The sequence below is a fragment of the Polypterus senegalus genome, chromosome 5 (genome assembly GCF_016835505.1).
Source record: "Polypterus senegalus isolate Bchr_013 chromosome 5, ASM1683550v1, whole genome shotgun sequence".
In the NCBI taxonomy this organism is placed as follows: Eukaryota; Metazoa; Chordata; class Cladistia; order Polypteriformes; family Polypteridae; genus Polypterus; species Polypterus senegalus.
In genome coordinates, this window is record NC_053158.1 from 106,444,750 (window position 1) to 106,462,303 (window position 17,554).

At 36.4% G+C, this 17,554-nt stretch overlaps 1 protein-coding gene across 2 annotated transcripts in view; it reads right to left on the bottom strand.

Moving 5' to 3' along the window:
• Nucleotides 1-17,554, bottom strand: part of nphp3 (nephronophthisis 3) — a 93,682-nt gene that overhangs the window by 38,559 nt on the left and 37,569 nt on the right. For both annotated transcript variants that reach the window (XM_039753191.1, XM_039753192.1), the window contains exons 5-8: nt 16,407-16,559; nt 13,087-13,220; nt 12,797-12,957; nt 8,698-8,854 (exon numbers count right to left, since the gene is read on the bottom strand). In XM_039753191.1, the coding sequence (XP_039609125.1) occupies nt 8,698-8,854; nt 12,797-12,957; nt 13,087-13,220; nt 16,407-16,559 (605 nt within the window). The remainder of the gene's footprint in view (nt 1-8,697; nt 8,855-12,796; nt 12,958-13,086; nt 13,221-16,406; nt 16,560-17,554) is intronic.

The following is a 17,554-nucleotide window of genomic DNA, read 5'->3' on the forward strand; positions in this document are numbered from 1 at the left end:
CTTATTCCAAGTGTCTATCATTCTTTGTGTAAAGAAAAACTTCCTAACTTTTAATCTTTCCTATAATTCAACCCCTGCAGCCCCGTAATCTGCCTAGATGCTCTTCTCTGGACCTTTTCTAGTGCTGCTACAGTATGTCCAGGCTTTTTGTAGCCTGGAGACCAAAACTATACACAGTACTCCAGATGAGGCCTCACCAGTGCATTATAAAGGCTGAGCATAACCTCCTTGGACTTGTACTCCACACACCATGCTATATAACCTAACATTCTGTTTGTCTTCTTAATGGCTTCTGAACACTGTCTGGAAGTCGATAGCCTAGGGGACACTATGACTCCAAAATCCTTCTCATAAGGTGTACTCTTATTACTACTTGAATACACCAACCCTAACATTTTTACTTCCTATGTGTAATACTTTACATTTACTGACATTAAATTTCATCTGCTAATCCACCTATCTTGGTATCATCTGCAAACTTAACCAGTTTGTGACATATATTATCATCTAAATCATTATATATATATATATATATATATATATATATATATATATATATATATATATATATATATATATATATATATATATATATATATATATATATATATATATATAAATTGAAGCAACCCTAGCACTGACTGTGGAATACCACTCTTAACATCAGCCAATTCTGAAAAGATTCTTCACACCATCACACTCTGCTTCCTGTGTATGAGCCATTTTTGCAACCATCTAAAAACATTACCCTGAACTCCCATTTCTTTTATTTTGATGCCCAACCTCTCATGTGGCACCTTATTAATTGCTCTCTGAAAGTCAAGATAAAGAATATCATATGCTCCACTTTGATCATATCCTTTTGTTGCCTTCTCATAGAATTCCAGCATGTTAGTAAAACACGACCTCCCTCTTCTGAACCCATGCTGACTGTTCAGAAGAACTCCTATCCTTGCCAGGTGTTCCTCAATCTTTTCCTTAATATTAATTTCCTTGTGATGCATGTTAAGCTTACTGGCCTATAGTTGCTTGGATCTGCCCTGTCACCGTTTTTTATATAATTGGATGAAATTGGTCATTTTCCAGTCCTTTGGAATCTCCCCAGTGCGCAGTGACTTCCTAAAAATATATGTTAAGGGTTTATATATGTACTCACTAGCCTCCTTAAGAACTCGAGGGTAAATATTATCTGGTCCTGGTGATTTGTTTGATTACAGCTTATTTAATCTGAGCAGTACTTCTCCCTCTACAATTTCCAAATCCCTCAGTACCTCCTCAGTAGTCCCGTTTACCTGTACGTTTAAGGCATTCGCTGTTTCATTGACTGTATCTTTTAATTCCCATTTACTATTTCTGATGCACTTCACCTCCTCCTTGGATTTTCTTTTACTACTAAAATACCGAAAGAATCTCTTATGGTCTTCTTTTGCATTATCTGCTATATTCCTCTCCAACTGTCTTTTAGCCTCCTTGATATCCTTCTTAATGGTTCCCCTCATGCTCTCATATGCTCTACGATTCACTTTGCAGTCACTAGTCTTACTGAGAATTGTATTATATTATGGTCACTTGACCCTAGTGGTTCAATCACTTCTACATCCTCAAATCTATCCAGATTATTACAAAACACTAATTCCAGACAAGCTTCACCCCGTGTTGGCGGTTTAACATACTGTGTTTAAAAACAGTCACTGATAACTTCTAAAAAGTAAGTTGTGCTCCTCCAATTGCAAGGTTATTGCTATTAATATTTGGATAATTAAAGTCCCTAATTACTATAATATCTACCTGTAAACCTCCCTTTTTGATATTGCTAAAAAGATGTGTGTTGAAATTACTGTCTGAATTGGGTGGTCTATAATGGGGTCGCCAACTCCGGTCCTGGTGGACCACCATGGCTGCAGGTTTTCATTCTAACACTTTTCTTAATGAGTGATCTGTTTTTGCTGCCAATTAACTTCTTTTGAACTAATTGTGCCTTGCTCTCAAAGACTCAGACCCCTTAATTGTTTCTTTTTCCTTAATTAACAGCCAAACAATAATGAGATACAAAATGAGCCAAAACAACTGGTGTCCATCATACAATATCTGAAAATACAGAAAGATGAAGGAATGTTGATCTGCTCAGGTCCCCAAAACATTTTACCTGTGCAGTGAAAGAGAAAATTAACAATTTCGTAAATCTGTTCTAATGCACCATGAGAGCAGCAACAAGCCATGCAATTAAAGAACGAGTTTAACAACAAGACTCATCACCTAATTAAGCAGCTGGTTGGAGTGAAATTGATTGGTTTGAGGCCCTGACTTAGTTGGTCTTCTGTTGGCTCACTCACTTCAAATTTCATTTCTGTTTGGGTGTCATTTAAGGAAAGAAATGAAGCAATTCAGAGGAACGATGAAGAAATTCAGGGGAACAAATCTTGGAAAAGCAATTCAATTAAAATGAATTCACAAGAAGTTAATTAGCAGCACAAACAGGGTACTAAATAAAAAAAGGATTAGAATGAAAACCTGCAGCCACAGTGGTTCGTCAGGACTGGACTTGGTGACCCCTGGTCTATATAACACACTCCTAAAATAAGACCTCTTTCCCCAACATGTTCTCACTACGATGGGGCTCATCATCCAACTGAAGAGGGCTTACATTTAAATTCTGTTTGGCATAAACTGCAACCCCACCTCCTTTTCTGTTCTGTCTATCCTTCCTAAAAAATGTGTATCCCTCTATGTTACGCTCATCCCCATCTTTGTTATTTAGCCAGGTTTCCGTTATTATAATATCATAATTATGCTCTGCTACATACAGATCTAACTCACTTACCTTATTTTTGATACTTCTACCATTAAGGAAAGCTATTTTTAAATGTGTTACACATTCTACGTTTACATGTTTGCTTAGAATTTACATTACTACGCATTTTTATTTGTACACCATTGTTTGTTCCTCCATATATAGATCTAAACCTGGCCTGTTCTAAACTCCCTGCTCCCCCATTCCCTAGTTTAAACAATCTCCGACTACTCTACTCATACGCCTCCCCAATACATTGGTGCCAGTTCAGATGTAACCCACTGCGGCGGAACAGGTCCCATCTGTTCCAAAAGGAGTCCCAATGCCCCATAAACCTATACCCTTCTACCCTGAACCTTCTAATCTCCTCAATCTTACCTGGACTGGCACATGGCACAGGCAGAACTTCAGAGAAGACTACCTTGTCAGTTCTGCTCCTCAGCTTGACACCTAACTCTTTGAATTTGAATGGCAGAACAGACAGACTACCTTATGGAAACACACATTATACCAAATTATATGAAGAAACATGAATCCAAACATTCTAATCAACATTCTTTTCTTCTCAAAGAAGCTATTACCATAAATTGTTTTGCAGACACTTTTACCCAAGCTGACATTCGAGATAAGAATGTATTATAATTTTATTTTAATAATTGTATGCATTTGTAGCACCATCAGATTACATGACTTGATCAAGTCCCATAATGAGACAGAATCAGTAACTAAATTACCAATTTTGATCTTTAAAAATCCAGTTCTCGGAGAACTTGTTAGAGTTGGAAACTTTCGTATTAACCTCTGATTTTACAAAGCACCAACCGCAGCACTGGTAGGGCTATGCAGTTTATAAAAACATCAATTTTGGTCATTTCAGTTCTGAATGGGATGATCATAAAAAAAACCAATCAACCTTAAATAACTGTTTGCAGTATTGCAAAGTGAAAATCTTAGACTCAGATGGATAAAGAAGTCTTATGCTTCATTTATCAGTTTTTTCCATTGTCGTTCACACAGCTGACTACTGTCACTTCTTAAAATAAACTTAATAAATCAAAGCACTGCTAGGTACAGTGTTCAGATTTGTTGTTTACGAATCATTCCCAGTTGTCATAACAGCTGAGAAATTCACAAAATAGTCAGGAGGTTAGGGAGAATCCTTATTTTAACAAAACAGTATACATGACTAAACAAACTGAATGGTCAATTTTGTTTGGTGTCATTGTTTTCAATCTTGGTGCTCATTATACTGTAATATTATACAATGACTAAAGCAGAGTGCAATACACGCAGACATAAAACAAGAAGAAACTGCAATGTCTTTGAAAGCATGATGAATCAGGTAGTTTGATGATGTGCTGTTCACACAGGTTTATGTTACCAAACAGTAGGCATGATTTAAAATCCATGTAAGCAGATAATACACTAATGTATCTGAGTGATATAAGCATCCCTTTACTTTGATATGATGAGTGTTAGTATACCTGTGTCATATTCATATGGGCAACAATTCTTTTGCACTATGCTTCCATAAAACGTGTGATTTCAACTTAGGTCCTGCCCTGCATGCAAAGAATATTTACAAAAAAATACAATATGAATATTAGAAAATGGATGAAGTCCCCCAGCTACTTTAATTACAGACAAGATTGGAAGGGCTCTGCTAATTATTGCAGTGAAAAAACCTGCATCAATGCGGATAGGAATGCAGTTAGTAAGTGGTGGGCACACTCTTAGCACCTGCATTAGCTCTGAATAAGGCACTGGGGAAAGTCAGTCTGAACAACACACGCAAAGTCCTTTCACTGTGGAAGACTAGGGCACAAATAATCCAAACCAAGTTGTACTAAGCAAATGTATGGCAACATGAAGCAGACCATTCTAGCACCTGGTACAGAAACAAGATTAGGCCGGAGTACTCCTTTGTAATGCTCCAAACCATCTTCCTAAAGTACAGGCATAGTATGTCGTTCAAAGCAAAAAGTAAGTGATGGATCTGGAATAAACTATCTTAACATGTCCACCTTAAACTTTAAGTTCTGACCTACACACTTACATTTACTTGCCATTTTAACACATGACCATTAATTCCCTACATTGCCAATGCTGTGTTGATAACTATTATATAAATGGCAAATCACAGAACAGAATCTGTGACATAAAATAGTTAAGTGTGTGTGTGTGTATATACAGTGATCCCTCGCTATATCGCACTTCGACTTTTGCGGCTTCACTCCATCGCGGATTTTAAATGTAAGCATATCTAAATATATATCACGGATATTTTGCTGGTTCGCAGATTTCTGTGGACAATGGGTCTTTTAATTTATGCTACATGCTTCCTCAGTTGGTTTGCCCAGTTGATTTCACACAAGGGACGCTATTGGCAGATGGCTGAGAAGCTACCCAATCAGAGCACGTATTACATATTAAATAAAACTCCTCAATGATATACGATGTGCTTCCCGCGCGTTGCTTGATTGTTTGCTTTTATCTGTCTCTCTCACTCTCTCTGCCTGACGGAGAGGGTGTGAGCAGAGGGGCTTTTTGCACAGGGGCTGTTTGCCTAGGGGATACGGACGCTCCTCTAAAAAATGCAGCTTTATCGCGGTGCTTCGGCATACTTAAAAGCACGTATTGATTTTTTGATTGTTTGCTTTTCTCTCGCTCTCTCTCTCTGACATTCTCTGCTCCTGACACACATTCTTTGAAAAGGAGGATATGTTTGCATTCTTTTAATTGTGAGAAAGAACTGTCATCTCTGTCTTGTCATGGAGCACAGTTTAAACTTTTGACTAAAGGGTGTTATTTCATGTCTAGAGGGCTCTAATAATGTTAACAGTGTGGGAGAGTTTATAAGGGCTTAAAATATATAAAACTAACCATACAAACATATGGTTTCTACTTCGCGGATTTTCATCTATCGCGGGGGGTTCTGGAATGCAACCCCCGCGATCGAGGAGGGATTACTGTATATATAGTGGTGCCAATGAACACCATTGCCATTGTGCATTAAGTTTATAGTGTACTTGCAAAACAACTTTTTGATCTTCAAACTGTTCTCTTTCCACTTCACTTCTGCAAACAGCCTTTATTTGCATAAAGTGGCATGCCCCATTTCTATGTGTAATCACTACCTGTGCTGTGGCAAAAAGGGGATGCAATACATTAGAATGTCACACTCACTACAGTATTATTATCGAAGAGACAATTTTCTTTTTTCTACAACAATATTACATTTCAATCAAATAAGTCAAAGTATTTTTGAGATTCTGGGGAATTCAGTTTTTCTGTTGTGGGGGTGGAGTTAGGCCTGGGGAAGTTAACATATTCATTTTTGTGATTAATGTGGCCTGTTTAACATGTTAAAAAGATTGTTGCCAGCTGCCAAGATCTTTTTTTTTTTTCAGCATGCCATGAGCAAAAGTGTAGGCAGATCAGTGTTTTCCAACCATATTGCTGTGGTTGCACACTTTTTGTATCCCAAAAAAAATCCTAATGCACACCACGATTCTACCAACCACAAAATCATTACATTTACACATGTGCTAAAACAATGATTCTTAACCTTTTTTGAGTCACAGACCCCTTAAGAAACTGATGAAATCTATGGACGCCTTCCCCAGAAATATTCACATAAACACAACTTTGCATGCAATGAATATAATGTACTTTATCTATCAAGATTTGATTGTCTCATACATATATGACATACACAAAGTATTATTAAACTTTAAAGTAAGCAATTTAAAAAGAACACTCCTTTTTATGGAAAACGTATTGGCCACTCAGAATTATGAAATACAAATTGTGCAAATTAAAACAGATCTACTACTGCGTTTTCTACTACCATTACTACATCTACTCTGAATCAATAGTACTAGGCTATATAGTGAACATAAATGTTAATTTTTATCTGACCCTCACAGACCCCTGAAACCCATCCATGGACCCCCTAACCTGAGGTCCACAGACCTCACATTAAGAACCCCTATGGCTAAGCTGTCCGAAGGTGCGGGACAATGAAATGTGTCTTCAGCAGTGCATTAAAAGTCAACAGTCGTTTTGATTGTTCATTTTTACTTTGACATTTCTGTGTTTCATATACTATGCCAATTTGAGAATTAATACATTGATTTCGCATCTTTATTGTCTTCTTTTCAACTTGCCTTTTAAGAAGGCATTCAAATTCAGGTTGTACTTGCTCAAGTAGAATTTTGTTAAAAGTTCAGGTTTAACGTCATTGTTTAAGTTTAAACTATGCTATTAATTTTTTTAAATTCCTTTGTGTTAATTCCATGTTAAATTTATGATTCAATGTGTATTTACGTCATGATTTATATATTTTATAATTATGTTTTAATGTTAAATCTGATTAATCATGATTAATTTCATACTTTCATGCGATGAGTTAATTTTTTTAATCAATTTGTAGCTCTAATACATATTTGCTATTTTGAATTTGTGTTGCTTATCAGTTTGTTTATTTAATATAATTTTGTTGGCTCTATAAATCACATTGTGATGATGTATGATGTACACATCAATAAAATGATCAAGGGTTAATCTTAAAGCAGTCTTCTACATTCCTTCTGATCTTATGGGAAACAAACAATTATATCATAAGAATAAGCAATCTTTAGGGTAAAGAATTTTACTAAAAAACAGAATTGTTGTTGTGGAAGAATAATTTTAGGGTAACACAACATTCATCTTAAAGAAATAACATAAGGTTAATAAATGTGGGAAACCTAATAAAGGTCAAGTGAACAACAAAATGTACACTGAAATATAAGATGAACCAACCTGAGTAAAATGTATGCATTGATTGACACTGTATGCAAATTCAACAGTTTATAAAATGAACCTACCTACCTAAAAGATACAATGAACAGCTTTTCTCCTGCCTTATTACTGAATTGTCCTTTAAGAGGATGTTTCTTTCTTTAATAAGATGTTAAATTTCAACCACAATGTATACTGTTGCAAGGTACAGATTTTGTTTCAAATCTCCTTTGATTTTTGATTTGATACTTTCTGTTTCTTTCATTTACTGCTTAGACATCAAGAATCATGTTGTTACATCAAATTTTAGCTCCTTATCCGCTAAATTTTTTATTGCTGACATAACCAACATCAATTCTGTTCTTTCTAGGCAGTTCATAGAAAGGTGATGCCTTACATTTAAACACAACTGGATGGTTGGAATTCAGGAAACACCTGAATAAATAAGCTTTTGTGTTTATCTATGTACAGGACATCCTCAAAAACAGGATCTGGTTTGCCTAGAAGTTAAAAAGAGTAAAAGAACTAAAAAGCAGATAGGACAATTGAACTCTATTTAAGATAAAAAGATGAGTATCACTCATACTAGTAAAAAAGGCAGCAAAAAATCTGTAACTAGTATGTAACTAATACAATAAATGAAAATATTACTTTGTAAAAAGGGTTATACACTGCAGTTCTACCCCTATTCTCAAACGTACTTGGCTGCTCAGTAGCATAAACAAAGTGGTTGGTGACCAACATAGACATAGAGATTGCGTACAAGTAAATATGCAGCCAAAGAAAGAGTAGAGGGTGCATGGCACCCATAGGTGCAGGAGAGAGAGAAGGAAGCATAGTGGGAGAAAGCAAGCAATTATTTTCAACGACTCTAGAGGCGAGGTGATCTAGCATGCCAGGTGTTCCTGGCTATCTTTCAACAGACACAGCATGTGCTGGGTAGAACTCCAAATCTAAAACATTGTGCATTCTTTAAACAGCCAGACTTCCCAAATCTCTAATAACAATTTTAATGTACAGAATAAAATTACAGAATAAATCAATGATTAATTTTAGCTTTGAAATAATATTGATAAAAATCAATGCATTGTCTTTAGGTAAAAAAAACCAATAAAATATACCTTTACTTTGCCAGATTTATCAGTCTCAGAAATTTTTTCAATAAACTCTGTCAACTCCGTTGATAAGGGAATGTTCTCTGTTGTCCTATGATATATAAGAAATGGTCTTGCTTCTGGATTTTTGAAGAAAGCATCCTCGCAGTCTTCCAAAACTGAGCTGTACCAAATATAACAAGATTAATGTCAAAACTAGGCAAATGTATATACTTTGGTTTAAAAAAAATTATAGTTAAGTACAGAAATGTGTACGCCCATCGTCAAACGTGATGTTTTGTTGAACTACTAAGAGAAAAGAAGCAAACACAGTCTTTGCTGGACACAAACCCATGCAAGGTATTTTTTCTACAAATTGTAATACACAATAACAACTATTAGTGTTGCTTAATTTAACAAATTGGAATAAACTAAAACATAAAGTGGTATGTGCAAAAATGTGGGTATCATTCCATTTGATCCACTAGTGGTATTTTTATTAGGTCTCACAGCTCAATTGATTCCTAGGCCAAGTGAAGCATATGACGACATGTTCATTTGTCTGTTTTCCAAACCTGCTTATTTTAGAGTAGGATTAAGGTGAAGCTGAAGCCTATCCCAAGAATCATCATGTGTAAAGCATTAACAAACCCTGAACAGGACACTAGCAAACAAATGGTGAACATACACACATACATCAAGGCCATTCTAGCATCATCATTCCACCTAAACTGCATAAATTGGAGTTTGGGAAGAAACTGGTATACCTGGCAGAAATCCATGTGGACACTGTGAGAACATGCAAACTCCACCTTAATTTTCTTGTCATTGTTCCATGTCATCCAAGACAAATCCAGATCTTACAACAAAAAAAATTCTCTGATCTTCAAAACTCTCAGTTACTGTGGTCTAAATAGGGCCCCATTACTGGCCACTGTTTTGCTTTGTTTAGTTAAGTTTGTTACTTTCCCTGGATTAGTTCAGGTTGGTTTGTTTATTCCTGTAATTGATTACTTTCACTAAATGTATATTGGGTTTTTAATTATGGTGTTATTGCTACTCATGTTTAATCAAGTATCTTTTGCATACTCTGCATATTTAGGCTAAAAGGGTTAGACTTTCCTAACCAAGTACAGCAGCTCTGTGGGCCACCCACAACCATATTTAACACTAGAATTACCAGAGCCTACAAAAAAAACTCATAGACCCTTCCAACCTTAAAATGCTTCGCACCTCTCCATCAGCGTCTTTTGTCCTTTAAATGTGTTGATAAGCAGCAAACAGCAAGCAGCCTGCTATCACATAGAAAAACAAAAACAAAGCTAACCTTTACAGGTATTGTACATTTACACCGGCTGTTACAGATTGAAATCAAATGTATGTTGGGGATCGAACCCATGAAGTTTTGATTACAACAGTTGATACCATTTTGTCACCAAAGCGGTCGTAGTAAATATGTGTCAATGTCGCACCCTAACGCGGGTTCTTTTTCTGCAGTTATATTTTTGAATAAAAGCGCACTTGTTCTGTTATATTTGTACCTTTTGTGAAAGTGTTTCTCTGATATTTGGACTTCAGGCTTCACACATTATAAACTTCATGTCTACATTTTGTCAATTATTACTAAAACATGAAAAACATTTCTCTTTTAACAATGTGTTTACATAGATCGTTGTAGACATGCAACACGCATGAAATGCGTGTGTTCCAAATAACAATATAGTATTTATAAAAGGTCCGATTTTGCTTGACGTCTCACTCTATACAACTCCAAGCAACTGACACGCAGGTAAACAGACGATCTGAGAAAACTGTGCGTCGGTGGGGAAAGTGATAGCAGACTGCTTGCTGCTTATCAACACATTTAAAGGACAAAAGATGCTGACGGAGAGGTTTGAAGTGATTTATGGTAAGATGGATCTACAAGTTTTTTCATAGGCTCTGGTAATTCTAGTGTTAAGGACTGTGCTGCCTCAGAACCACTGCTCAGGCATTTGTTACTTTTTCTTATTTTAGTTCAGCTTAGTCTTAGATTCCTGATTTTTGGACCACAGACTTTGTTCATTTTTTGTCTGCCTCGTTACCTTTTCATTTTTTTATCTCATGCTTTGCTTACTGAATTTGCTTTTAAATACACTCTTTGTTTGTTTGAATAATTTTTAGATTAAACTGACTGAACAGTTTCACTGTTCCCCTCTCTCTTTTCAAAGTGATAGTAATATTGTCACATATGCAGATTACAAAGAAACTTGTTCTTTTATGTATGTCCAACCAACATACAACATCTTACCACATTCTGATAACAAAGAATGAATTAAAATACACAACTTTATCATAGTTGATAGAACACACACATCAGTTTAACTTGTGTTCTTTAAAGTGTTCTCCCTGTGACCTTATCACAAAAGTCAGTATCTTAAGTATGCCAGAGGTGTTTTAAAGTCAACTGCTGCTATTTGATCAAACAAAGTTTCAACCCTTTCACTATATCAGATACATTTTGTGTAAAAAATGTAGAAGTACATGAAGAAAAGAACAAAATATACACTGTTAAATATGATGGTGGACATGTTCTGAGGATGTGTGGCAATCAGCAGCATATGAAATGTGCAGTTAATGGGAAGAAGTAATTCTATTAAGTGTCAACAAATCCTGGAAGTTAAAGTCCATTAGTCAGTGAAAAAGAAGCTGGAAAAAAGGTTGGATATTACAGTGAACGAAAATATACTTCAAAAATTAACCATGAACTACTTCAAGACTGGTGTTCTTAATTCTCAGTCTAGTCTATAGGAAACCCTCAAACATGCAGTGCATGCAAGAAAATTTAAGAATCTTTCATTATTTATTTTTTTTTTTTTTTACATTTTATTGAATTTATTACAGGCAAATAATACTCCATATAAGCAAATCAGATTTGACAAAATTAAGTTCAAATCAAATCAACCCACACCCATGAAAAACAGAGATAGGCCAATACAGTAAGAATCTTTAAAAACTAGAAGCTTTCGACAAGGAAGAGTGGGAAAAAAATCTAAAGCAAGAAAGACTGTTGGCTGTAAAAATGTTTCAAGGCTGTTATTTACCCATAGGGTATTCAAAACTTTGCATATGCCACATTTTATTTTTTCCAATATTTTAATTTCAACCAATAAATAAATTATAAGTGATTGATATCTGCATCAATAGCTGGCCTGTACACTGGTACTGTGAATGCTGAGCAGAGTGGAGGCAGAACCTCTGTGTTTTTCGAATTTGATTCTGGGGTTCATCAGGGGTATGTTCTTGCTCCTACTGTGTTCAATGCCTGTGTGCACTGGGTGTTGGCCAGGGTCATGGGGTCCAGTGGCTGTGGGGCACCTGTTGGTGAAAAAAGAATCACTGATCTTGACTTTGCTGACTATGCTGTGATCTTTGCAAAGTCAATGGAGGCTCTCCATTGCTATATGGTTGAGAGACATGAATGCTATCCAGTGACCTGAAACAAAGACTAGACTCCTTTGGTACTGTGTCTCTTCGGAGAAATCTTGGATACCACTGGTTTGACTTTCTGTCGAATGAGCAGTTACTCATGGAGTCCTGCTTATGAGGCACATTACCTGCATTGTGAGGGAGCATCAGTTACAGCACTACAGCCACATGGTGCAATTCATCAAGAGTGATCCGGGTCGCAGGATCCTCACTGTTGAGGACCCAAGAAGCTGGACCAGGCCAAGGGGACCCACCCCGTAATACCTGGCTGCAGGAGAGATGGTAATTTCTGGAGGGTGGGACTGGACTACGTATCAGCCTGGGGGTTGCCAACCAGGATCCCAAGCTGTTTTGTTGTGTGGGGGGTGCGGCAACGCATTGTACTAGTGCAAGCTCCCCAACTTAACCTGTGATATCTGCAAAAATATGGCACATTTAAAGTCCGTTCCTTACAGAGGCTGTGTTACACCCTTTTTACTTACAAAGTCAACAAAACATGTTACTCGTTTGTGTGCCAAAATCATGCACATGACCATATATTAGAAGAAAAACAACATATATATATATTTATTTATTATATATCTATATATAATATATATTTATACATACACACACAATATATGCATGCAACTACACAATTATGTAGCATCTAACTTACCGTGATAAAGCTGACTTTAGAAACAAAATAAACAAAGAACTGTTTTCAATTTCTTGCTTTCGCTCTGCAGAGAAACAACCAGCACTATCTTCTGGAAAAGACACGGTTATATAGAAATGGCCGATGCTTTCACATATCCTTTGAAGTTTTGGAGAATATTCCTTTTATAAAAAGAATACAAAAAATACTAATGCCTTTATGAGTACAATAATCTTTCACAAGCTGATGCATTTACCAGCAATATAATTTTACAAGTGCACATTACAACACTTCTACTGTTGCAGTCTCACCTTAAGAAAGAAATCTGCTTCACTTTGCATGTCAGATGTATACACAAGATACGATCGAACACTATTACTGCACAAAGACTGGGAAACCAATGGAGACAAATGAAGTAGACTTGCAACAGCTGCATCCCAGTCATCTGAAACATATTCACAGAAAAACAAAACACCTGTATCAGTACAGCTGCAATACAATAACATCATAATATTAACAATTTATTTTAAATCAGCAGCATTTTATAATAGAGATGTGAAATCTTCAGCTGTCACTTGTACCATACTACTACATGATTTCTATATCTGCAAGTCTTGGAAACTCCCCTTTTATCATTCAACTGAGTATTAGGGGCTACATGAGCACAAAGAATTACACTGAACATGAGGGGGGAAAAGCCAAGGAAGAAAGTTTAAATGTGGACTATAAGCAGCACATTTACTGTAAATAATGCCAAAAATGGCCAAATGAGTAAAAAGTCAGTACATCAATTGGACCAGAACAGAAAGGATGTAATCAGGAAAAAGGTCAGCAGTAGGGAGGCTATTTCAAAAACAATATCAAATGTACACTCAAAAAATTATCTTTATTAGAATTTATTATTATAGAGGGAAAGTACATTGTTACACTGAGAGAAATAAAAATTAGTCAGCAACCAACAAGTGGAAACTAGTGTTTGTTCATTAACAGTGCTAACCAATCTGTAACCTCTAAAGCAGAAAGACAACATAAGAAAAAAAAAATAGCTATAAACTCTGCAAGCAGCTCTGAATGGGCGAAATGCAGTATGAAAAATGTCACAAATTTGTTAAACAGTAAACAACAAAGCACTCACAAAATCACATGACATAATAATAATTGTCTTTATTTTATCTTGTGTTAATAACACTGTACAAAATAAGGATCAATAGTGTGAATGATTGACTAATGGCTTTGGAGAAGTCAGGTCTACATAACAAAGTAGCATATACAATTGCTCATTAATATAAAAGTCATATTTTGTCTGCAGTACAGTACTTAATGACTTTCATCAAAGCACTATAAAACCATAAAAAGATTGTGACACATCAAAAATATCTTTACATTTACATAAAAATACAAAATTCTACCATTGGTTTAGTTAACACTGAAAGATGAAAAACTGAATTGATTAAGGGATGAAAACTTTAGCTCTGGATGTTGAACCCTATTTTTCATATCAACTCTTTCAACATAGTAAATGGTAAGCGGTTTTCTCTTTCATGATTAAGTATAAAAGATGCTTGCAATTAAATTCGTAGAATATATAAGAAAAAACAAAGGAAAAAAGTACACCCTCTCCATTAGCCACCACCCCCAACAGGGCAGTGAGAGGGCAGTGTCAGTTAAGCGGCAAAGGCAACCAAAAGGAAAATGGACAAAGAGTGGTAAAAGACGGAGAAAAAAAGGTTATGGAGGTGGAATTTATGAGTGTTATTAACTAGAATTAAAAGTGTAAGGCAGAGTTGGAAAAAAAACCACATAGGGACCACTCAAAAACATATAAAGAAATGTACTTTGGACATTTGATGGAAAGTACTGGTGGTGATCAAGAGAAAATCCTGTTGCTGCCATACCGATCATAAAAGTATAGGCCTAAAGGATGATTTGTGAAGTTCAGCTTATAAAGTGGCAAATGTATTTTTTTGATTGATTGTTTATTTCAATGTCTCTTGAGATTCTTAAGAGAGAGGTAAGTGAGGGACCTAATTTTTATGTGTTTTACAAAGTGACATGATGAAAAAAAGTGGAATGGGGTGCAATTCACATGGCCTCCCATTAAATGGGAGTGAAAAACTGAGATAAAATTACTGGTGATTGCTCAAACATGTTCAGTTATTGTCCTCTTTTGTTACAGTTATACAAAAAAAAAACGCATGAGCACATCTGATAACTGGCAGTTTAGATTGCAAAGTAAGTGCTAGAACAGTCAATCAGTAATATACAAGTTGTGATAGACGGCCGGCAGCTCAATCCAGCCTGGACGTCCCAGAACGGGAAGAGTGGAGAAGGGCAGCCTTTCCAGGACACTGCCTCCCCTAGGACGCTAGGTGGCAGCTCCCCTGGATGGTAACTGTACCCCGGATTCCCTCAGGGCATCATGGGACATGGAGTCCATTTTCTCAGCCCTGTGGGGTGCCGTGGGTGCCACCAGGGGAGCTCAAAGGACCTGGGGACTCCTATTTTTCCTATAACCTGGAAGTACTTCGGAGTCATGAGGACAGAAGCTCACAGTACTTCTGGGGTACTTGAGGACTAATGATGTGGCGTTTGACCCGGAAGAAGAGAAGGAGCACTTCCGGGTCAAGGAATATAAAAGGACTGATCAAGACCCAGCAAGCTAAACTGGAGTTGGGAGGCTGTGTGACGGAGCTGCTGGGAGTGGAGGTTTGTTGTATCATTATTATTGATTATTGTTATCGGTGAATTGTTGTGGCATGTGTGGTGCTTTGTGCACTTTATTTAAGAAAATAATAAAAAATTATACTTAGTGCTTTTATACGTGTGTCCTAAATGTCTGTCTATTGGGATTCATGGGGCAACAGCGACCCCTAACGTCCACAATTGGCGTAGTCGGCAGGATTCTGGTTGTCACTTTAGGTCAGAAAACCTTTTAACATTAATGTCCCCAAGGTATAAACTAAACTTATTCCCTCTCTGCCATCTTAAAGCTACAGCAAAATGTAACATAGATGGGCATAATATGTCTTTTGCATTACACCTTATTGTTTTAGGTGTCAGTCAGCTCAGTAGCTACATAAGTAATAGCCAAATCTATCTGCTGGCTGAGCTTGAGGCAACTAAAACAAAAAATCAGAAATACAACATTTAGGTTAGGTTAATTTAACTTCTGCTTTTAGATCACAATGCTTTCTTGTTAAATACTACATATCTTATTTTTAAGACTGCATTTTCAATTTCTACTTCCCTGAATTAAAGTCAAAGTCAGATAAAGGGCTTTAAGAAAATCAGAATTAAGTTTCATGTAAAGTTTTTTTTTTAAAGACCATCTGATCTTTAAGACACTCAGGTTCCAGATTATCAGTAAGACAGATAAAATAATTACTGCATTTCAAATAGGGATATTTTGTGGTGTTCCCACACTTTCAAAACATACCATACATAATTCTGATAATCCTTAATAATATTTACCTTTTCTTTGTCAAACAAAACTTTCATCTACTTTAATCTACTGTACATGTCTTAGTCCTAGAAAAGAAAACCTGTAACTGAAATTTTACATACGATCTTCTAGATAGATTTAACTTAACTTTAACGTAAATTTAAAAAAGTGGCAATTAAAAGATCTTACCTCTGCTTACATTAGCAAAAGGTCCTTCAATATCTATTAAGCTATGAGCAAATTCTGGGCCTCTGAAGCTCCGCTGTAGTTGCATCATGCTACCCATTGATGGCTCACTGCTCAGCAAGCCTCCACTCCAGTATTCACACTGGGTACCTGCAGCTGAATCAAAAGTGAAATTAATATTTCCTGCTTCCATTGTCTAAGCCCAGTTTTCAAATAAAGGGATGTGGCAAGCAGAAATGTATTTATAATGGCAATAGGCTCAAGACAAAAAACAGAACTGGATTAGACAACAAAGGGAGGAGATGTGTAAAAGAAGCTAATTATTTTAACTTTGCCTGTTCGGCCCAGTTCAGGGCAACAGAAACAGGAGTAAACCATAAACAGATTGTCTGTTCACCACAGGACACACATACACAAAACCATACTAATGTTAGCCACTCTCTGTCCCATTAAGGTCCACAGTCACCCTAATCTACACATCCTGAGGTGCAAGAGGAAAGCTTGAGTAACCACAGGAAAGCACTCACAGAGCCAGGAAGAATGTATAAGCCCTACACAATAACTGTGCCATAATTCATACTACATGCCCTTAAGCTGTGAGCCAGAATTGCTGACCAATGCTCTACCAAGTCACACTATTTAATAAGAGCTTAATCTTAGTCATAAGGCATGGATGAAGACATAGTGTGGACATGAAAATAGCTTTATCTGGAACTAGAAAGCCTTTCAGTGGAAAAAAGGTCTCTTGTTGACAAGGACCAACTACATCTTCAAGAGAGAGGGCCATATTTGATCTTAAGGGAAGTGTACAAATATTTAAACTAACTTATCTGGTTGGATCACAAAAAGTAAGGATATAGGGCCAACAAACCCAGCTAAATGAATATTTAACCAAAACATAACATTTCCCTTTTAAAACATTAATTCTTAGTGAGGAGCATTACAAACAAAATCCATGGTCTAGAGGCAACCACTATGGGTTAAATAATAAAGCTATGTTGTGATTGGAGTTTCCTACAGACCACCAAATTGAGATATTTTGAAGAAATAATAAAATCTATATATATAATTCACTAAGGCAAGACACCCATGGAAAGCACGCCGGAAGGGGCGAGGATTCACTAAGCCGCCGACAAGTAAGACACCTATGG